The 24,032-nt window shown below is 42.2% G+C and overlaps 1 protein-coding gene across 2 annotated transcripts in view; it reads right to left on the bottom strand.

Moving 5' to 3' along the window:
• Positions 1–24,032, bottom strand: part of SLC4A8 (solute carrier family 4 member 8) — an 83,658-nt gene that overhangs the window by 42,500 nt on the left and 17,126 nt on the right. For both annotated transcript variants that reach the window (XM_055583737.1, XM_055583741.1), the window contains exons 3-11: positions 15,031–15,177; positions 14,064–14,199; positions 12,505–12,665; positions 9,757–9,945; positions 8,160–8,251; positions 7,015–7,172; positions 5,746–5,833; positions 4,669–4,815; positions 3,457–3,557 (exon numbers count right to left, since the gene is read on the bottom strand). In XM_055583737.1, coding sequence (XP_055439712.1) covers positions 3,457–3,557; positions 4,669–4,815; positions 5,746–5,833; positions 7,015–7,172; positions 8,160–8,251; positions 9,757–9,945; positions 12,505–12,665; positions 14,064–14,199; positions 15,031–15,177 — 1,219 coding nt within the window. The remainder of the gene's footprint in view (positions 1–3,456; positions 3,558–4,668; positions 4,816–5,745; positions 5,834–7,014; positions 7,173–8,159; positions 8,252–9,756; positions 9,946–12,504; positions 12,666–14,063; positions 14,200–15,030; positions 15,178–24,032) is intronic.

Below are 24,032 nucleotides of genomic sequence, written 5' to 3'. Positions count from 1 at the left end.
GGTCTGGGACCCAGGTTACAGTTTGTAATAAAATGTCACTTGGTCTTGCTTTCCCCTCTGAGGAGATAGCCCCTCAAGGACCTTATGAGCAGCCGCAATTAATCCGGGGCAACATTCAAGATTTTCCAGGTCCTTAGCCAACATAGCATTACCTCCCAAACACCAAAGACCTTCCTCTGAAGGATATTATTCTGGGAGAATAACCTTCTGCAGCAGTGAGCCTCACCCTACGATGCTGCCATGATTGGTTCTCCTGGATGCACGAGGCTCATTATTCAGGAGGAGTGTCTATGAGTAACAGGCAAAAGATTTATGTAAAATGGATTTATAAGAAGCCATAGAAAGGAAGGACATCTGTCTGCCTAGCAGTGATTGAAAGGGGAGAGAAAAGATCTGAGGCTCCTATTGATGGTATAACATAAATTAAAATGATTTCAAATCCTGTTTTGGAATCTGCCTCATTCCCCACTCATACAGACCCTAATCGAGTTATCTGGCACAGACAATAATCACACATGGATGCTTTCCTTCACATATTTGAGACTTCCTTTCCCTTTCAATACTATCCTTGATGTTCAAGTTTGGGGTGGCAGGAGGCACACAGGGCCACAAATTTAAGCTTGAAGCCAGAAAGGACTTACCTGTGGGGAGGGCCACTAGGCTCTAGAGCACCAATTAGGAAGCCCTCTGGGGAGGGTTTTAGGGACAGGCCAGCAAGGTTTTAGGGACAGGCCAGCCATCCAATTGTCTGCTGTGCCTGGGAAGAAACCTATTTCAAGTGGGGCTGGGACCATCGAGATAGTAATTCCCAATTCTTTTCTTCATCAACCCTTCCCCAATGGCTTCTCCAACGAGGTATACCAATGAACTTGGGAAAACCCCTCAGCAGAGCATCCTCGGTGCTGTAAAGCTTCTGGCCTAGGAACTTAAGTCAGACTTTGCTCTTCGCTCTGCATGGGAATGCCTCGGCATCATGACCTATCGTCAACATCAGGGAGGCCCAAGACACTGTCTTGGCCCTGGCTTGGGAGGTCAGATCACACACAGCTCAGACTGTTCTCAACTTTGCCTCCTCTCCCACCTTCTTAGAGCCTGTACTACCATATCTTAAGTACCTCTCCATCCAACTAGGATGGCATCCCCAGGTTGTGCACCACCCCAAAGAAACACAGCTAAAGGTACAAAGAATACAGAGTCCAGCTTAATATAGTTTTAGTCTGTGAAGTCCAGGAAGGTCCAGAAAACCCTAGGATGTCCATCTGTAGAGGAAGGTTCATATTCACCCCTACATACTTTGAGACTGGGAAAGGAGCCAGAGTTGGCATGAACTGTGAACTGTGATCCCCGATTTGAGCTGAAAAAGCTACAAGAAGAAAGTTATGTGTCTTGAGGTCTTTTCCTAAGGGCTCTGAGGGAAACTTCTGGAACTCAGAAAGAGGCACACCAAATAGAGTGAGGCTCTGAGTTTCGATGACCCTTCCTTTCAGCTTTGTCAATTCCAGCAGTTCCTCACTCAGCATTATGGAAGAATGTCCTCAAGCCCCATTTGAACTTGTGAGTAAAGGTACTGGGGGCTGGTGATTAAGTGTGTGATGGTCCTGGCTATATGGGTTTTTCTTTGGGGATGTCAGGCACCATTTCCCAGATTCTGTATCAGGTCTAGATATAGATCCAATCTAATGGGCTCCCAAACCCCCATGTGGAATTGATTGTAAGTGACCCTACTCTAAAAAAGCATGGAACTCTAGTTTATTCTCTTTTTGAAACCAAAAGAAAGCTGAGCTCTCATCTCTGCAAAGATCATGTGTTTCAAGGAAAGTTGTTGGCCTCATTTCTACTACTTTCAAACTCTCAGTCCTGAGTTGTGAATACCCTTTGTATTCAAAAGGATAAATCATAGCTTTGAAATTCTATCAAATCCATACCCAAGACTCTTCCCCTTAAAAAAGCACCACCTCCTTTAAGATAGTCTCAATCCTGGAAACTATTCTAAAGACAAATGTGTCCTTTGAAATGCTTCTCAATACCAGGACTCTTCTGCCACAACTCAGACCTCCTCCAACTTTAAAGAAAATATGAACTTTACTCCTGGAACTTGATCTCTCTTTTCAGCGATCCTTTCCATCAAAGGGCTCCTCCTTTCCTCCAGTAATCCCTCCCAGAGCCCAGTTATCCTTCCGCCCTCAAATACATTCCTCCAGCCAGGATGAATTCTCCCTATCAACACTGCTAGTTAAATGCTATTCTGTTGGCTTCTCGTCTCCTCTCCTGTCTGTCCCTGAATTTCCAAGAGTGGAAAAATTAACACTCTCTGCAATTCAAAAAAAGAAACAAATGTTGGGTTTCCATTGGATAGAGTACTGAAGATAAATAAATAAGGAAAGCAAATTCAAGGAAGGAAGGAAAAAATAGGTGAAAGCCCTAGAGTAGACATTAAACTCCTTTCCATCATCTGAGTCCTGTGTGAGAATCTCTGCCCAGTAGACCCTCTTAGACACAAGCACAACTCACAATGCCAGAACCATAGTCCCAGCCTTCTCCCACAATGTGAGGGACACCTCTGGATGCCACTCCAACCCCAAATCTCATTCTCTTTTACTACCTTCCTACCTGGAATTTAAAATTTCCCAGCCTGGGGACCCTCTTTCCTCATCTACCACAGAGAACCTCCTCATTGGACATCTGTCCTTAAAATCTGGGCCCAGAAGAGTAAGTTGCCTATTCTCAGACACACCTAAAATAGTACTTATTTCCCTCCCCCAAGGGGTTTCTTAACTTAAAATAACCATTTAATATTTATCCATGTCTTAACTTAAAATAACCATTTAATATTTATGCATGCCAGGTCCACTTGTGCTAAAGAACAGTCATCATTCTAATAGTCATTCGTCAGAGAATAATTAGGTATCCACTCTATGCAGGGCACTGAACTGGGTGTTAGGAATATAATGGGGTCCCCGCCCTTAGGGAGCAAACCCTTCTGGCAGGAAAGACATCAAATCAAGAAAAAATAATAAAAGATGACCAGGGCTATAACAGGGGACTGGGCTGAGGGTAGTAGCTGGGCAGGGGACAGGGCTCCAAGCTGTAATATCACACAGCAGGAATAACCTAAGCTCTTCTAAACAGTGTCTTGGAAGACTCTCCAAAGGGACACCTAAGCTGAATCAAAGGACAAGAAGCAGTTAGCCTGGAAATGAAGAGGTGGAGGAATGTTCAAATCAGGGGGAACACTGTGTGGGAAGGATAGGAGGTGAGACAGAACCTGGTAGGTGGTTTGAGAAACTTGAATGAATGATACAGTATTTGATAGAATTGTAACACTTATTGTCAGTGGTCGCATTTCCAGCCAATAAAGATACTATAGAGAAGAAGGCTGAAAGCAAAGATGACTCATTTCTTTATACAGCTTCTGTCCAGTAAGCAGTATTAGCTGTGAAATATTCCAGAACTTACCGCCCGGTGCGCTGAAGCTCTGGCCCGCTGTGGCCCCCATGTGGCTCCGGTTCTATGTGGCAAACGTTTCCATTTGGAACTCCAGGCATTTTCCTTTTCTCCTTTTAACAGAGGACCACACATTAGCAAAGTCAACCACCTATTCTGTCTTTCCTACTATGGCGGAGGTAGGCGGGGTGGGAGGGTGGGAGATAGCGGGGGTCAGGGTAGCATGAGAGAATCCAAAAGCAGCCCCCAAAACACCCAAGTGTTTCTTATAGCTTTCGGATGCATTTACTGATTTGGGACAGTTTACTGACTTTCCTAAAAAACACAAAAGACAACAAATAATTTCTCTTCCTCTCCACTGGTACCTGACTCCTCTGTCTTGTCCAGAAACAGAAACATGAAGGCTTTGGCATCAGATATGACCTGAGTTCAAGTTGCAAATCTGTCTTGAAGACAGTATTTTTATTCCTCATTTGTTAAATAAAGAATAACAACACCTACTTGGAGATGTTGCTGAGAGATTTAATTAGCATATGTAAAGCACCTGGCCCAGGGACCAGTGTACTGTAGAAGTTTTCTTCCATCTTTAACCTCTCAAAAAAAAAGCATGGGGAACTCTATTTGCACTCTCTATGCACTGCTGCTGCAGCTGCTAAGTCGCTTCAGTCGTGTCCGACTCTGTGTGACCCCATAGACGGCAGCCCACCAGGCTCCCCCGTCCCTGGGATTCTCCAGGCAAGAACACTGGAGTGGGTTGCCATCTCCTTCTCCAATGCAGGAAAGTGAAAAGTGAAAGTGAAGTCACTCAGTCGTGTCCGACTCTTAACAACCCCATGGACTGCAGCCTACCAGGCTCCTCCGTCCATGGAATTTTCCAGGCAAGGGTACTGGAGTGGGGTGCCATTGCCTTCTCCGCTCTATGCACTGAGCTCTTCTCATTTAGTGGCTTCATTCTTAATAGACTCCCAAGAAATGTCCCCTCCTCTCCTCTCTGCCATTTCACACCAATCCTCCAAAAGTTGGCTTAAAATTCATCCCAGGGTAATCCTGGCCAATCGATGGTACTGCATATTCATATTTTATTACTCTTCTGACATTCTAGGCACCCTGCAACAGAACCACGTCTCAGTTTATTTGGCATACACCAACATGGTCTTTGCTGTGTCCATGGTGGGCCCTCAGTAAGTGACACTAAGCCACCACCGGCTCATGTGCATACATTACCTGGGAAGGGACATTTTTGGGTGGCTCAATTCGAATGGAGGGGTCCCACTCCCCTGGAGGAAGCACCGTCACCTGGTCTAGGAACTCATCAATCCCTGCCAGGAGGTCATCTCGCTCTTTTGCCTTATAAGCCACATCATGAAAAATCTAAGAGAAGAAAAAATCCTCAGGAAAGCTGAAAGTCACTTGACTTAAACAATAACCAATGGATATGGTAAAAGATGGATAAAACCTCTTGGTTTTTATCTTTGTCTAGGGGCTCTGAAATGTAGATAAGTTTAGCACTTAAAGAAGTACAGGGATAAAAGAGTTTTAAAAATGAATCTAAAGATGAGTCAAAAAAAACTAAATATATGTCTATTAGTATAGAAAGAGATAAGACATGACTCTAAAGTTTTGTAATTCTGTTATCTCCTCAAAGAATGGAACAAAAGCCAAGATGCACGAGGAATTTTCCTGATCATGATGGGTGGAAAAACTGGATGGAATTACTAATAATGGTCCTCCATGATATATGTCTTCCAACCATAGATGGCTGATAAAACACAGCCCCATCTCCCTTTGCCTCTAAGACATATATCTTTTCAAGGCCCTACTTTGCAACTAACTTGAGCAGCACAGTCCTCACCAGGGATGCAGCAGGGGCAGCCGAAATGTCTAGTAACCCTAGTACATTCACATGACAATGCCCAAGAGCATCCCCCTGACGAGCTGGTCTCATTTACAGCTCATTTACGTGAAATGGGAGTGAGGTTTCTTTATGTAAATAGCTTGGGTATACTTCATTAACTATTTTCTCTAGAAAGTTAAGTCAGCCTTAATATCTTTCCCACTTGGTATCCTACTTGGCAATAGTTTTCCCAGAAAAAGATTTCTCTGCATCCTTGATTATTCCAAAAGGGAGAGATGACAGAGGAAGAAAAATTCAAGAGGTCTTGGTCCTCAAAAACATGACCTGCATTGCTTCTCAGCAATAATTATTTTACCCCCAACAACTAGCACAATGCCTGGCACAGAGTAAACACTCAATAAATATTTATGAGATGAACACTTGAAAAGCAGAAGTGGTGTGCATACCTCATCTGTCATGATGGTGGCCATGGATCTGCCAATCTCATGATACTGCTGACCTTTCCCTACTGGACCCAATAGGATAAACAAAAACCTGGCAACACACAAAAAAGATGAAATTATGTAAGGAAAAGGAAATTATGTAAGGAAATATAAGGAAATTTCTTCTCTAAACAACATAACATTTCTCTTTTCTATCAAACAGAATTTATCATAGTAACTTCAAAAAAAGGAAGCAAACTAATGATGGAGCAATCTGAGTAGCCTTGACCTAACAGCTCTACTATAGTCATTGGAAGCTATCTGTACGACTCCATTCAATAAAGGGGTTATAATTCTCAGGGTTTCCATAGATGCAATTCTTTGTTCTAGAAAGGATGTTTTTTCAAAACATGGCAAATTCAAGATTATCTGAATCTCATTCATTGCTCTAATAAGAAAATGATGGGGAGAGGAGAAGGATAAGGCAATTGAAATGATCAAGCCCTGCAGAGGAGTCTAAATTGTGTCCTGGACATCTGAATATTCCATAATTAATGGGACTCTGAATCACTTATCACCACCTTTGGAGTGCACGAATAGGCTTTGGAACAAATACGGACATATTTGCAAACCATACAAATCCTGCCAGAACTATGGAAAGAGACATCAATACTTTGCTTAGAGATGTCTCCCTGGGATAAAGTTCTGCAGAACGGGGAGATCGAGACAGTAAGTGGCCCTTGCTAGGTCTTCGGAATGCTCTTTGAGTCTCAATTTCCCACGTCATAGAAACTGCACAGTCACAGCCTTAAAAGTCTTACAATTCTTCTGCACAGAGGTTAATCAAATATACCCCAGTTTTCTGAGATCATTGCTGAATTTTAAACAGCAATCCCCAAATTAATTAATCCTATATTTTGGCATTAGCTGGTTTCTTACACTGCTGCTGCTGCTGCTAAATCACTTCAGTCATGTCCGACTCTGTGCGACCCCATAGACAGCCGCCCATCAGGCTCCCCCGTCCCTGGGATTCTCCAGGCAAGAATACTGGAGTGGGTTGCCATTTCCTTCTCTAATGCATGAAAGTGAAAAGTGAAAGTGAAGTCACTCAGTCGTGTCCGACTCTTAGCGACCCCATGGACTGCAGCCTACCAGGCTCCTTCGTCCATGGGATTTTCCAGGCAAGAGTACTGGAGTGGGCTGCTGTTGCCGTCTCCGGGTTTCTTCCACTAGAGCTCATATAAACCTGTGCATCAGGCAGAAGGCAGTGTGCTTTGTGGCCCTCATCTTTACCTTGTTGGGATGGGCACTTCTGTCAGGCCTGAGAGAAGGACAGCTGGAGACAGCCTCACAAAGGCGACAATGGGGCGGTCCAGAGAGTCCACCTCTCCAACCAGGACATTCGAGGCCTCTGCCCCAGTGGGAATTTTCTTCATAAAATGAAGGTCCACCTGAAAATTTAAAAGCACCCCGACAGTGTGGGAGCCATCACCTCACACATCCATCACCCTCCTCACAACCTACATTCATGCATCATTTTATGATTTAACATATTTTTCTCAAACTACTTCACTTAATCCTTACAATAACTCTGTATGGTGGATAAGATTGGCCAATCAGACTCATTTTTTATTTAAAAAAATGAAGTCACCAAGACCCAGAGAGATGAAGTTGACTTGCCCATGACAACAGAGTTTTTGAGAGAGAATTTAAATCTAGGGTTCTGATTTGAATTCCATTACGCCATGCAACCTCAAAGAAAATGTTTTTGAAACTCCAGGTCAAATTGTTTCCATTTTAAAATACCTGAATGCTTTGTCTAAGGTTTCGGGGAGCCTCATGAGCTGAGAAGTGACATAATACTATCTGTGTTTTGGAAAGACAGTGTCAGGGAGAGACCAGAGCAAGGAAAGGCCTGCAGCTGGGAGATCAAGGATTGAGCCAAGAGCTTCAGGGGGACCCGGATCCTGTGGGAGAGGCCTCAGACACCAAAGTCACAGTCACCAAGAAGAGTTTAACCACAAAGTAGTTGTGAGATAGTAGCAAAAATATTGTTTTCACAAAACCCTTGGAGGTAAATAAATAAGAATAATTGAAAAATAAAACCTTGGAGGTAAGAAGGTGCTCCTAGAGAGCAGGTATCAGAAAATCATTCTGAAACAGCAGGAGGTGTGCATCAGGATGGTTTATCAGTGGCTAGTGGGTTTCAGCAGGTCGAATAGGGTCGGGGTGGGGGTGGGGGACTGATGAGTCAGCCCTCTCTGGGATGGAGAAGGAGGAAGACATGAGCAGATGGGCCTCCTTTTCTGCAGAAAGGGCTCTGGTCCTGGAGAAAGGATATTGAAATGCCAAAGCTTACCCAGCTTCCAGCAACAGGACTCTGGGTTCCACAAGAGATATGCTTAGGCCTGTGAGCCAACTTCCACATCTCTGCTCACCTTGCTTAAATCCACTGGACTGTGTTCACAATTCACTCCATTCTTTACTTCAAGACTTGTGGTTGGAATGGACTGAGGAGACACAGTTTGACCTATTTGGAGAAAAATCAAACAGAATTCTCTGAGTCTTGCCCTTTCCCTCTTTGACACACCCCATTCATTGTTGGCTGGTCATGGCTCTCTCCTGCAAAGCCCACAGAGAGAAGAGGTTCAGGTGACTAGGAAGCGAGGACCCACACATACCTGTCTCCTTACCTACCAGCTAGCAGTAAAGGGGGCACAGAGATCTTACTACCCTGGAGCCCTCTTCCCGAACCATTTGTGATGTTCTTTTCTTCCTTTATTAAAGGCAGTAATCCTCAACCAGGAGTGCACACCATAAATTCCTATGGAGAACTTTTCAAATACATGGATCCCCAGACCTATCTCCTACACATTGTGTTTCGGTAAATGTGGGGACAAGGAGACCCCCAGCCTGGCCACAGAAATGGAAAGCATTCAGCAGCTGAAATTCATCAGATGTTTACAACCCATCACACACGTGGCTCAGGGCTTTACGCAGATTAACTTACTGAAGCCTCACAACAGACTGAGTGGATCTTATCATTATCCTTACTCAACAAAGTGGGCTTAAAGAGGTTTAGGAAGTTGTCCAAAATCTTTGCAAAAGGTGAAGCCAGAATCTCAAGCCTGGAAATCTGACTCAGGAGTCTACACTACTGCACTTTGCCTCCCTAATCTAAGACATTTGTTTACTTCTAAAAAGCTCCAGTTGAACTTCTCTGCAGCCAAATTTTCCCCAGTGTGGATATCTCCCTGTCTCGCTGATCCTGCTGACTCCACCAACTGTCTTGCTGTATCTCACTGTGTACACTCTTCGTTGAGCCCAGGGTAGGCAAGGTGCGAGCAGGGAAACTGGAAGAAAACTCAAGGAGTCATAGGAACTGCAAACACATTTATTCTCTCCTGAATGGCACAGCAGCCATAGCAATGCACATGCTATATTCTCTCCTCTCGTGGTTGACCCAGCAGACACAGCCTTAACGCAGCCTCACCACCATAATGCAGCCATACGTAGCCCCGCAGCAGCACAGCCAGCTCTCTCTCTCTCTCTGGCATGCCAAGTGAAGCTTATATACGCTTACAGAACAAAAGTAGGCTGCAGGCAAGTAAGCATCTCAGAATGTGCAACTACATTGCTATAAGTGATCTCAGCTGATATAGAATCATTATTATAAAACGTGGGGCAAGAGTAAGAGGGCATGGGGTGAGAGAGCCTGACCAGGCCATCTTGGCTAATTTGATCTTTCCCTACACTCCCCAAGTCACATCAGTTCTGAGGCCATTCTGGGGCACAAACCTTTCCCCTGAGGTCCACTGAAATGTATCTGAGGCATGCATCCTTAGTGCCACAAGAGATGATGGTCGCCAGTCCCAGCCACCCATCTTGCCGATCCTCAAAAAGGACTGTGTCTAAGTGAGCATGAAAGCATATTAGAGAAATGCTGTTCCTACCCTCTAGTAACTCAGCATCTCCAACTAGTGCCTAAATGTCTTATTAATCTAAAGAGAAAGCAGTTACTCCTAATAATCTTACCATGTTTATCCATTGAATGTGGATCAGACTGCTTCTTGCCAACCTCAGCAAAGGAGCGAACAATGGGGATGAGGTTATTTCTCTTCTTTTCATTCTGATGATGATGCTTTTTGAGAAGGGCTTCCCGGACTTTAACCCTCATGCTGTCATTCAGGTCACTGAACAGCTCCTGCTGGTCCAGGATCAGGTCTGGAAGGCAGGTGCTAACATGAACACTCAAACTGATGGTCAGTGATTCCAAAGAAGGCAAGGTCAGGTGAGGTGAGGGACACGGAGTAGGGGGAAGCAGTTCTACCAGGGTCACTGAGGTTACAGTCTCTGTATCAGTGCCTGAAAGAGCTGACTGCTGATAGCAGCTGTGACACATTACACGTTATTCATGTAACAAATCATTACTTTTATAAATGGAAACTATTGAGCACTTAACATGTGCCAGGAACTACATTCTGAACTTATTACATAATGATCTAGTTTGATCCTTATAAAACCTCTGAAAAGTAGGTGGTATTATAACAATTTTTACAGATCAGGAAACTGAGGCCCCAAAATTACAAAATCCCCATGATCTCACATCTAGTGAGTTGCAGAGATGGGATTCAAATCCCAGACTGTCTGACTCAAATGTCCACATGATTGCCATTCTGTTCTATCATTTGCCAAAGTTCCTCTAGGTTCTCTTCCTCAAGATTTTAATATTGCTGTGATTGTCAAGAGAAACTATAACTGTAGAAGGCCACATGACCGTTTGAAGGTAGAATCCATAAAAATAATTAATTTGTTCTTAATTAAGCCCTCCAGACAATTAATAGCAAGCATCAGTCTTGACCTGCCAAGTCCAGCAGAACTGAGGGGGAGAAAATCCCCACACCTGCTGCTGAAAGACAGCTGGCATAGAAGTCAACAGCATGTATTCTAGAGCTAAACGTCCACATCTCTCCCACCCTCTTCTACCACTTTCTGTGTGATAACCTCTCTGTACCTCAGTTTCCTCATCTGTAACATGAAGCGAATATGATCCTTAGAAGATTGTTGTGAAAAATTAATAAGATATATAAAGTGCTGATTCACTACAAGTGAGACCATTTACCTACCCTTATCACTAACATGAATACCTCAGGTCCCTAATGTGAAGAACCATAGGCGTTTTACTTAAACCCTACATATCCAGCCCCCTTGCCACCGCCTCTCTCAAACTCCAACCTGTTCTCAACTCCAGCTCCATCCATGACTATCCAAGTGTTAGAAGCAATAAATAAAAGAAAATCTATTTCAAATACTCAAGCCAAAGATCCAAGCTTCTCTCTCTTTAACTTTTAGATTGATTGGTTCCTTGTCCCACAATATAAACATGCTTCAGGATACTTCATCTTGGGAAAGAAAAAACAGAAGAAGAACGTCCATCCCAGGTCTCCCTTTATCAGTTGCCTTCCCTTTCTCGCACACGCACTCGCTCTCTATTTCTTCTCAAAAGAAAAATTTCTCACCTGCTGCAATGTGGCTGCCTCAATGAAACTGCTTTTGATAAAATCATCAACAACCTTCCAGTTGCTAAATCTGGTGGATGCTTCCAGTTCTTACTTCATCGGGCCTCTCTGCAGCATCCGACACTGATGAACTGAACTCCTCTCTTCTTTTGTTGTAGGTTGAACGGCACCCCTTCAAAAGATGCTGTGTACTATATACTAACTCCCCAGAACCCATGAGCATGATCTCATTTGTAAAGAGAGTCTTCACAGATGTAACTAAGGTGCTAATGCAAGATCCCATCGGTAAGACCTCTCCCCAGGTCCCCATGTGATCCCAGACAGGCAGAATTACTTGGATACTTGTAATGAAGAAAAGCTGGAAGAAACTTAAAAATCTGTCCAACCAAACAGAGCCAAGCCGAGGAAAAGCCTTACATGCACCCAGGTGTTTCTCAAACTCCATTCCCCAAACATAATAACTTACACTCTCCTGTACTAGGAAACTCCATCAGATATCTCTCCTTCACATCATGCTGAAGAAGTGGGGAGTCCTTTGGCTCAATTTCATACATGTTTTTCCTAGTTGCCATATTGAAAAATCTTTCTTTCACTTGAACCCACTTTTCTCTGCAGAGCTCCCAGTCACACTTATTACCAAACCAGAGCTTGGTTGTTGCACTTATTTTAATTGCCCTATGGCTATTTTCCTCACTGGGGCTTCCCTGATAAAGGAAAGCCCTTTACTTTACTTCCCTGAGTAAAAGCTTCATCTTTACTCAGATGGTAAAGAATCTGCCTGTGATGCAGGAGACGTGGGTGTAGTCCCTGGGTTGGGAAGATCCCCTGGAGAAGGAAATGGCAACCCACTCCAGTATTCTTGCCTGGAGAATTCCATGTACACAGGAGCCTGGCGAGCTACAGTCCATGGGGTTGCAAAGAGTAGGACACAACTGAGAGAATAACACACACACACACATTTTCCCCACTAGAAGGTGAGCTCCTTGAGGGTAGAAACTGTGTTGTATCCTGTGCCTAGTACATAATCAAGCATAGATAGAAAATAATATTTGCTAAACAAACAGGCAAATGGAAAACCACACTCCATGTCATTTGCATCCCAGAAGAAGCCTGTAGAATAGGCAGGGAAGAAATCCATCCCAGAGCTGAAGGTGCTGAGGTCAGGAAGGTAAGTGACTTGCCCAAGCACAAACAGCCACTTTCTTCTTTCTTTCCTCCACACCACACCACAAACGATCCTCTGCTTTCTCTCCCCTAACCTTACCTGAGATTTCTTCTATGCTATTTGCACGCATATCCAGAAGGACCGTCCCATTAATAAGACAGCTTCTTAACTCAAAGAGACTGTGCAGTGAAAGGGTTGCTACATAAGGCTTGCTCCATCGTTCTCCCCCATCCTCGACATCTTCTTCAAACTTCAGCCACCTGAAAGTATGACAAAGAGATGCCAAAAACAGAAAATGAAGAATTTTCAGGAGAGGATTTTTAATGTAGGTCACAAAGAAAGGTACCTAAATAATCACACTGAACCCTGTAATCGAATCTATATGTTCAGCATGCATTGGCAAGTGAAATAAGTAGGTTACAAACCACTACAAAATTGAGTATAGCTTGATTCCATTTTTATGAAAGGAAAATCTTGAAATACAACACATACATATATAAGACACCAAATGTTATATTCATTATCCCTGGGGTATTAATTTTTATTTTCTTTTTGCTTATCCTTATTTTCTCATTTTGTATAGTGAGCATGCATTACTTGTACAACTAAAAAAATAGATCTAATCTATATCATTTGGATACACTGACAAATCACATTAATAAAATGATCATATTTTTCTTTGTTCAAAAGTCTGTGTGACCTTCAGAAGTTTGCAAAGACAGGATGTTAAGGCTAATTGCCTTCTTGTTTGGTATGAGGTTAATTGGTTTGTTTAATGCTCTCTATTCATTGAACACATCAGGTATCCAGGAAGAGCTGTTTCAATGAGACATTGAGCCATGGTTTGCTGGTTATCCCTCATCTTCTTCCCTGAGGCTCAGGCATGCTGGCTTTGTATCACCCAGAAGGCTCACTTGTCAGTTACTAGAGGAACCCTAGACATGGGCTTGGTTCATCTGAGAGTTACTCTTGGGTATGAGCCTTAGACAAGTATATTCACTCTCTAATCAAGGGAAGCCTACCATCAGGCTGGATATTATCCCAGAGGTCTCTATGAAGCTGGATTGTCCCATAGGATGTCTCAAAAATTATGCAATCTCCAGTGAATTAAACCTCAAATGATTGGGATTTCCCTGATGGTCCGGAGGCTAAGACTTCATGCTCCTAATGCAGGCAGCCTGGGTTTGATCCCTGTTTGGGGAACTAGTTCCTATGTGCTGCAACTAAAAGCTCCCATGGTGCAACTAAGACCTGGCACAGCCAAATAAAGTAAAGAATTAAAAAAAAAAATGATGCTATGGCTCACCCATAGGAAAAGGCTATGTCTGTTGGGCTAGGTTTAGGCCAAGGTGGCCCCCTCAGGCATCTTCCAAGTCAGACATACAATATTAAGAGCCCAGGAACAAGTGAGAGAGGACCCCCTGTTCCATGTTTCTGTCACCAATCCCCAGCTCAAGGTCAACTGGAACAGGTGTTACCACAGACATGACAAAGAGGCCAACATCAAGACTTTCCATGCAAGACCCTAGAACGTCAGTGCCCATGTCAGTCATTATGTCTCCCATGAAGAAATAAAAGGCAGGCAGACCTGTCACTCATGGAAAGGTACACATTTGCCTGCCCCAGCAAACCTTGACCCAGGCTACTCAGGGCCTCACCTGGCTGTCTCCTTCCACTCAGCATCTTCTCCCTCTTTCAGACAGATCTCATCCAGCTCTGTGAAGAGGTCATGAGGCACATGTTCTTCATCCTCCTCAGTGCCAAGAATGAACTGAACACGCTGAGATGGTGTGTCTGGAAAAGCAGCCACAGAGAAAGGTCTGCTCCCAACCTCCACTTGGGACAGAAATAGCATCCTGCCACACTCAGTGCACCTGAGGGGCTTCCAGCTTGTGAAACACATAAAGACAATCCTGCATTCAGATCAAAAAGATTTCTTTATCCCCAGAATTAAAAAAAAAAACAAAACCTATTCTTTGGAGTTCCCTTACAGCTAGTTGGTAAAGAATCCGCCTGCAATACAGGAGACCTTCCTTCAATTCCTGGGTCAGGAAGTTTCCCTGGAGAAGGGATAGGCTACCCACTCCAGTATTCTTGGGCTTCCCTGGTGGCTCAGTGGGTAAAGAATCCGCCTGCAATGCAGGAGACCTGGGTTTGATCTCTGGGTTGGGAAGATCCCCTGTAAAAGGGAAAGGCTATCCACTCTAGTATTCTGGCCTGGAGAATTCCATGGACTGTACAGTCCATGGGGTTGCAAAGAGTCGGACACGACTCAGCAACTTCCACTTTCATTCTTTGGAAGCAGTTTCATGAAAAGAAAAAAATTAAGTAAGACCACTTGAAGAAAACCCATAAGAAACTAGAAATCTGATTAATTTGATCAAAAGGAATAGCTAATTCTCCAGCAAATGATTTCACCTTCTATGGTATTGATTTGGGGGCCTGAATGGTGAAGTTTTCAGGCAGATACTTTTGATTCTCAGAGGCATTTCTTCTTCTTTGAAGCAAGTTGGAAAGCCTAGAGAATGAAAACCACTACCTGCTGGATGTCCGTCCCACATGCCCTCAGTCTCAGGGGGACTCCCAGCTGTGGACGCCCACCCGCCCACCCTCCCGAGGTGTTACCGTGGGCCAGGGCCTCTGGGCCTTCCTCCCCCTGGCTGGCTCCCTTGCCCCGCGTTCGTCTCCGGTGCTTCTGACCGTGCGTTCGGTGGTGCCGATGGCTTTGCCGGCCCAGTGGCATCCGGACCCCCACGTACAGGGTCCTATGGCCTGAAAAGAAGCAGGAGGTCTGAAGAGAGAACTCCTTTAAGAAAAGGAGGTTAGTGTATTTAAGAGGGGGGAGGAAGAAGAAAAAGTCACAACTCTGTAATGACAAAACTTCAAAGACCTCCAGGACTGATTCTGTAGAGATGGGCAAGTTGAAGATTTCCATCCTGTTTGTGGCTGCAAACATCACAGGAGGGTTGTGAAGATCCAAGAAAATTATGTGCGTGAACATGATTTGCAAACTATAGGGACAAAAACAAAAGCTAGTAGTTGCCACTACAAGACAATTTGAGCAATTGATAAAACGTTGATATGGTCACACCAGGACACCTACAGCAAGTCTTGGCACAGAGGCCATTTGGGAAAGTGGTTAAGTGCTCAAGTCAACCTGCCCTGAGTCCAAAACTTGATTTCACCATTCTCTTGCCATGTGACCCTGAACAAATTATCTAATCTCTCTGTGACTGTCTTTAACAAGGAATATTGAAAGCTTATTCTTTAAACTCAGAGAATTTTTGTGAGCAGTAAATAAGATAATGTATGTAATATGCTTAACCCAATGCCTGGAATCAATTTTAGCAGCCAGTACGTTCTAGGATCAGTTTCCATTTTATTTTTTCTGCACTGTAGATTACACCATCTAGAATAGCAGTGAGAGGCTAGTTACAAATTATAAGGGGTATAAGACTGGGAGCATAAAGGAGAGATATTACATATTTTACAAAAAGAGAGGAATACAAGATAATAAGTGATCCCACAGCATTCCTCTCTAGTTCCTCCTTTTTACTCTCTCATCCCATCCATAAACCTTGTTTTGTTCCTGACTTCCAGGCCTGTCTCACCTCCACCTGATTTCCCTGGCCTTCCTGCCCAGCCTGGGGCCCAGAATCAGCAACTGTAAGGATGCTACACCTGACACACAGAGCTGTGACCTTGCCCCGTCTCTGCCCAGTTTTTGCTGCTTGACTCTTGATGTCGGGCTGCCTCTGCACATCTTCCAGCACAGGAGCTTTTGTCACCGTCTTCACATCCACAAGCTTACCCACACTTCCTCCCTCTGAGCAGGTGACCTCACTTCATGTGGTACTGAAAAGACAGGTTCTGTCCTGTGAACTCCCACCTTCTCAGCCTGGCTCACTTTCCTCCCCCAGTTCCCCCTCCTTACAGGCTAATGAGTATCACCTCTCATCCTGCTGGGTCCCACTCCATCAGTTATCCTCACTCTCTCCTTTCCATCCATCCCTTCCCTGGGCTTCTCAAGTCTCTCTTACCTAATAAAGAAATGTTCCTGCCACTATATGATCCAACAATTCTACTCCTGGATATATATATTTTAAAAAAAAAACCACAAAACATTCATTTGAAAAGAAACATATGTCCTAAAGTTCATAGCAGCATTATTTATAATTACCAAGGTATGGAAGCAACCTAAGTGTCCATCATATGATGAATGGATAAAGAAGACATGGTGTATATACATACAATGGAATAATACTCAGCCATAAAAAAGAATGGCATTTTGCCATTTGCAGCAACATGGATGAACCTGGAAAGCATTATGCAAAGTGAAATGAGTCAGACAGAGAAAGACAAATACTGTACAATACTTCTATGTGGAGTCTAAAAAATACAACAAACTAGTGAATAAAACAAAAAAAAAAGAAGCAGACTCACAGATATAAATAACAAACTAGTAGTTACCAGTGGGAGTGGCGGGAGGGAAGCAATATAGGAGTAGGGGGGAAAGGGGTTATTATGGGATTATATGAAATCATGTGTGTGAATGTTTTGAAAACTGTAAAGCATTATAGAATTTAAAGATTCTTTCATTCAATAAAAATAAAGTTTTAAAAATAAATTTAAAAAAGAAATGTTCCCAGTGAAGTGCTACTCTTCCAAGTTCCTCCATCAGGTCACATTCAAGAACAGTCTATTGATCTAGCTCCCTTTCCTCAACATCTCCTTGCTCCATAGCCTCTGCATGTGGCTGCTCTCCACTGACTGCCTTCATTAGGGACACTAAAGTCCACTAAACCACTAAGTCTATCATATTATGTCTCTCTCAATTCAAAAGACTTCCTGGAGAGCCCACCAGGCTCCAGACATCCTCCCAATCCCTAATGACTTCCTCCCCTTGGTGGTCTGGGCTCCCCCAACACCTGTGCCACTGCCTTCCCTGGCTCACTTGGACTCCTCTGACTGCTTCTCCAGCCCTTCCACAATCCACCAAAGGATGGTTCTCCAGGTTTCTGCCCCTTTCTTCTCTCTTTTTAGTGATATTTACTCTCATGATTTCAAAGTTTCTATCTACAAATGACCCCCAAATGTTTATCTCTGGAAAGTCAACATGTTCCAAGGCAAACTCACTGTCCTCCATCTCAAATCAGGCTCATACTCATTTCTTATATTTTTATGTCCATGGCATCACCATTTTCTCAACTTTCCAGGCTGGAAACCTCAGTGTTACCTTGTATTTCCACCTTGCCCCTCAGCGCTCCCTCCCACAGATTATGACCATCCACAGATTAGATCAAGTCTTTTCTCCTCCCATTTTGAGAACAGCAGGGGCCTCCTTCCTGTCTCCCCTACCAATTCAATCCTACAAACAAGCCTTCCTGAAGCACTGCTCTGATCCTGGTTCACTCCTACAATCAGGACCCCTCATGCTCTAGCACGCAGGGGGCCCAGCCTCCTTTCTAGTCTTTTCTTTCTCTAGAACAAATTATACATTCAGTAGAGAAAGAAAGGGAAAGCTCTCTAAAAGAACTGAGTGATCAGCTCAAGAGAAATCAAAATGGAAATCCCACACATGCCCACACTGAATAAATGTTCTTGGGGAAAAAGTCTAGAGATGTATACCTTCTGCATCTACCCCAACAACAGAACAGCCTGGTTTTGACTCTGTCTCCTTCTCATGGCCTCAGCTGATGCTCCCACCCTCACCTCACACTGGTCTCCACCTAAACCAAACTGCTATTTCAAAAATGTGCCAGTGCCTTCCAGACACTGACTTGGCTCACTCCTTCAAGACTCACTGCAAATGCACCTTCCTTCTTGGTATTTTTGCTGATCCCTTCGATCAGATGTGCTGCCTCCTTCCTGTAAATCCCCAAAGTCCTTGGCTAGCATTCCCTTATGCACTTATTTTCTGCATTGCATTACAGTTAGGTATTTATCAGTTTTCCTCCCACTACTCATCTGCAAGCTCCTCTAAGTCCCAGGGTAGGGCCTCCCTGGTGGCTCAGTGGTAAAAAATCTGCCTACCAATGCAGGGGACATGGCTTCAATCCTAGGTCAGGAAGATCTCGCATGCCTCAGAGTAACTAGATCCATGTGCCACAACTATTGAGTCCATGCTCAAGAGCCCAGTAACTGCAACTAGTAAAGCCTGTGCCTATGCTCTGCAACGAGAAGCCACTGCAATGAGAAGCCTGCACACAGCAGCTAGAGAGTAGCCCCTAGTCACCACTACCAGAGAAAAGCCCACACAGCACAGCCAAAAATCAATCAATCGGCCAATAAATAAGTCCCACATTATGGGGGTCCCAGGCTTCCCTGGTGGTACTGTAGTAAAGAACATGCCTGCCAATGCAAGAGACATAAGAGACATGGGTTCAGTCCCTGGGTCAGGAAGATCCCCTGGAGGAGGGCATGGCAACCCAGTCTAGTATTCTTGCCTGGAGAACCTCATGGATAGAAGACCCTGGTAGGCTACAGTCTATAAGGTCACAAAGAGTTGGACACAACTGAGCGACTTAGCATGCAGAAAGAGCAGAGAGGGGGAGAAAGGACCAGGGAAAATATCTGAAGAGGTAATAGCTAAAAACTTCCCTGAATGGGAAAGAAAAAGTCAACCAAGTCCAGGAAGTGCAGAGAAGAGTCCCTAAGACACATAGTAATAAAACTGACAAAAATTTAAAACAAAGATAAAATATTAAAAGCAACAAGGGAAAAATGACAAAAAACATACAAGGGAACTCTCATAAGGCTATCAGCTGATATCTCAACAGACACTCTACAAGCCAGAAGGGAATGGCACAACATATTTAAAGTGATTAACAACCAAGAATACTCTACCCAGCAAGACTCTCATTCAGATTTGATGGAGAAATCAAAAGCTTTTCAGACAAGCAAAGTGAAGAGAATTCAGCACCACCAAACCAGCTTTACGACATATGCTAAAGGAACTTCTCTAGGCAGGAAACACAAGAGAAAGAAAAGACCTACAGAAAATAAACCCAAAACAATTAAGAAATTGGTAACAGGATCACACATTAATAATTACCTTAAACATAAATGGATTAAATGCACCAACCAAAAGACATAAACTGGCTGGGTGGATGAAAACATGCATGCACTTCCACTTACATCACACTGCTTAACCCCTCAAATTGTATGTAATTATTTTATATTGTTAGGTTAATCATGTTCCCATTATGACTTGCAATTATAATTATCTTTTATCTTACTATTGTGAAAACTGATAAACATCTTTTACTATTGTGATTATGTAACTATTATTCACTTAATACTGTTTTATCATGACTGGTCAACAGAAAATAATAGAATTCTATATCACTAATACTACCATTTAAAAGAAAAACCTGTAACCACTTTTTAAAATCCAGATGCATATCAGAATTATCTTGGAATTTTTTGAAGAATACAAATACCCAGGTATTGCTTTTTTTCTCCAAAGCTCCAGATGCGTTTCTAATGAGCAGCCATGTTTAAAAACAACGGGGCTCCAAAGTTCATTACAGGACTGTTTACAATAGCCAGGACATGGAAGCAACCTAGATGTCCATTGGCAGATGAATGGATAAGAAAGCTGTGGTACATATACACAATGGAATATTACTCAGCTATTAAAAAGAATGCACTTGAATCAGTTCTAATGAGGTGAATGAAACGAGCCTATTATACAGAGTGAAGTAAGTCAGAAAGAAAAACACCAATACAGTATATTAACGCATATATATGGAATTTAAAAAGATGGTAACGATGACCCTATGTGTGAGACAGCAAAAGAGACACAGATATGAAGAACAGACTTTTGGACTCTGTGGGAGAAGGCGAGGGTAGGATGATTTGAGAGAACAGCATTGAAACATGTACATTACCATATGTGAAATAGATCACCAGTCCAAGTTCAATGCATGAAATAGGGCACTCAAAGCTGGTGCACTGGGATAACCCTGAGGGATGGGATGGGGAGGGAGGTGGGAGGAGGTTCAGGATGGGGGACACATGTACACCCATGGCTGATTCATGTCAGTGTATGGCAAAAACCACTACAATATTGTAAAGTAATTAGCCTCCAATTAAAATAAATAAATTTTTAAAAAGAAAAAAAACACAACTGGACTATATGATTATCTTTCATTTTTGTCTAGATTGTTTTACTTTTTCTATTTCATATTCATTCAGTGTCCACACTTCATTTAGTTTGTTTTCCTAGTTCTCCATCTCTTCTTTTTATAATGTTCTCTCTCAAGCCTTTATCAAATGTAATAGAAAATCTTTTGTATATATATGTATATAGTATGTATAATACATATATTTTAGAAAACTTGGGAATTTTTCCCTAGCTAAAAAATTTATGACATTTTGATTCCACTCGTTTGACTTAGTATGAATAGAATGCTAGATTTCTAACTTATATTCACTCAAAACTTTGATATAGTTCCAAGTATTTTGGCATCTAGTATTACTGCTTAAAGTTGAGAAAATTTATTATCTTAGTGATCTTTTTTAAAAAATTTGAATGAAGCTTGAAACTGCTTATCCAATTCTGAGAATATAAAGAAATACTATGTTGTTAAAAAATAGGAAATTAACATGTGATACAGTATTATTAACTAAAATATAGATTTTGTTCAAATTTCAAAAAAATTTATGCTAGTGTCCATTATTTATTTTCATAACTTATTCAGGACTCCACATCATATTTGATTGTATTGAGCAGCTTCAGCAGCATGCAACAAATTCTGGTAAATTCTCTTTTCATTTTTATTCTATTACAAATATTTGCTGTGTCCTTGTTATGGCTCCTTAGATACACTCAACATTTAAAAGTAGACATATAATTTCCAAATACATGGTATTTTAAAACAATCTTTGATGTTAATTTCTCATTTTGATATTAATTTCTCTTTAAAATGCTTTCTTCTCTGCAATCACCCTCGATGTTTTTCCAGTCTTCTAACTGTATTGAACCTTTCAATGACTAAGTCAAAGATCTCTGGTAAAAGTCACATTGAAAATGTGACTTGAAAAGTCACTTGAAAATATGTGGGTTATTTTCTTTTTTTTTTTTTTTTGCTTTTCCAACATAAACATTTTATTGAAAAAAATATTAAGTAATTTACAAATTCCTCTGTTCCTCTCTGACATGAGAGGAATAGTACATCTCCACTTGCCAAGAATGGTGACACCAGCATAGCAACTGAAACCATCTGTAAACACGGCTTGTGGTTATTTTCCCTTCTCCAACTGACAATACAGAACTTGCCATAAGGGCACAGGTATTAGTAAAAGCATAAGCAAGCTGGAGAGTGAACAATGGCTCCTACTTATCCCTTTTCCTTGAGATACCATTGGCACGAGTTCCACTGAAGAAAGTTCCCTGTGGCCTGACTTTGGTCAGGGTGCAGGAATCACCACTGGTTGGGGGCAAACACGTATGGTGACCTGGTATCTCATGTTAGGATACTACTTTCAAATATCTTTTGATATTGATCTCTAACATACTTCCACAGTGATAAGAGAACAGACTCTGTATTATTCCATTACCTTTATGCCATCAAATTTTTGCACTTGGTTTTATGTCCCTGGATATGTTCCAGTAGTCTCTCCTAGTTTATAGTCTATGGGAATTTGAATAGAATTTGTATCCTACTGTTGTGTGGAAACTGTATAAATCTTAATTATGTTGAATTGGTTCACAGTGCTTTTCAGGTCTACTCTCTCCTTCTACTTCTCTGTATCTTGATTCTATTAACTTTTGAGAGTTTGATACTGAAACTCCAACTAAAAATCTTAATTTATCTACTAAAAAAATAATTATAATATATAGTGGAACTATAGGTAACCTTGTTCTATATTTTCTAAGTCTACTATAAATGTGTTATCATATTTTCATAATTTAAAAAATTTTTAAAAGAAGCAAAAAAAAAAAAAAGTCCCAGATCAGACCTTCTTCCTCTCAGAATTCCTTATATAACAGTATCTGAAAAGGGCCACAAAAGGAACATGCAACCAAAGTGAATGTGCTTAGAGTGGATAAAATACTCACCAGGTCATGAGATGATTGAGCAGGTCCTAACCAACCTAGGAATGGAAACCTCAATCCAGGAAGAGTTCCTATATAAGGGACTTCTGCAAAGAGTTACTAAGGAAGACTTTTCCTTCTCTAAGTAGTATATTTGATCCAATCAGTTCCCATAAATATTAGCCAACCACAGCACGTGCTTTTGAAAACACCAGAGAGACAGGCAAAAATGAAAACAAAACCCAGCAGAGGTCAGAGCTAAGAACAACCAAAACATCAGAAAACCAGACATCAATTTCCAGGCTGGAGACTCAGAAACAGGGACTCATATATTCTGAGTGAAATCAGAAAAGATGACAAACAAATGGACACTGGGAAACAAATGCAGCACCAACAAAGTCCAGTCTATCTAATGGGATTCTGCAGCCCAGGGACTTTACTAAACCTAAACTAATCCTGTGGTCACTTCACTGGCCTCTCAACTGCTCTCCTACCCACACAGTCTTCGTCCCCCTCATCTACGTACTTACTCACCCAAATTCCACTTTTTTCCCAGTCTTTCTTCCAGTTATTGTCAAACCTACTCTCTAGGGACTGTGTGCAAATACAAGTATTCATTTAATAAAACTTACTAGGAGATGTAATTGTAGACTTTAGTTTTTAAATAAGTATGCACACACATACAGAGAGCAATTATTAGTGAACTGGAACTGAATCTTGCAGAGCATGATAGGAATCACAGAGCGAGCCCACCCTGCGGATGGAGTCTGGACTTCTGGAAGCTGAACGCATTCTGAGCACGCTAGAGCATGGAGCATGCACACAGAACACAGAACGCCTTTGCACACACTGATGGGTGCCCTACTTCCTGGGCTTCAGGTTGAGTCAAAGTCAATTATGGCAGGGAAAGTAAACATGTGGAGCATTTGCAAGCCACCCCTTTTCCCCTGCAACCTATAACTAAGGCCAAATGGCTCTTACCTCTTTTAAAAACTTATTAGAAGGTACCAAACTCACTCTAGGATTCATTAGTCTAGTAGCTAATCAGGAATAATGATCTGCCAGAAAAGATGGAAAAAGCCATTCCTCTAAATAAAGCCACTGCTCTATGCTCCTCTGGGACTGGGAGAGTCCACTGAAGAAATCATGCACTATTGCTCTTTTTGAGTTTCTCTTTGGAAATTTGTCCTAATGTTTGCTTTTGACTCTTCAAATATATATATATATATATATATATATATATATATATATATATTATATATATATAAAGCAAAGGCTTCCCAGGTGGCACAGTGGTTAAAAAAAAAAAAAAATCTTCCTGCCAATGCAGGAGACACAAGAGACATGAGTTCCATCCCTGGGTCAGGAAGATCCCCTGGAGGAAGAAATGGCAACCCACTCCAGTATTCTTTTCAGGAATAGTCCATGGACAGAGGAGTCTGGGGGGCTACAGTCCATAGGGTCGCAAAGAGTTGGACACAACTGAGCACACACACAATGAAATGGTTTAGAGCATCTTCTCCTGCTGATGGAGTTAATTTATGCAAAAAAAGAAAAAACAACCCTCACATTTACAAAAGTCTCT

The sequence above is a fragment of the Bubalus kerabau genome, chromosome 1 (genome assembly GCF_029407905.1).
Source record: "Bubalus kerabau isolate K-KA32 ecotype Philippines breed swamp buffalo chromosome 1, PCC_UOA_SB_1v2, whole genome shotgun sequence".
NCBI classification, from domain to species: Eukaryota; Metazoa; Chordata; class Mammalia; order Artiodactyla; family Bovidae; genus Bubalus; species Bubalus kerabau.
Note: the sequence above shows the minus strand (reverse complement) of the source record. Positions and strands in the feature narration are given on the sequence as shown.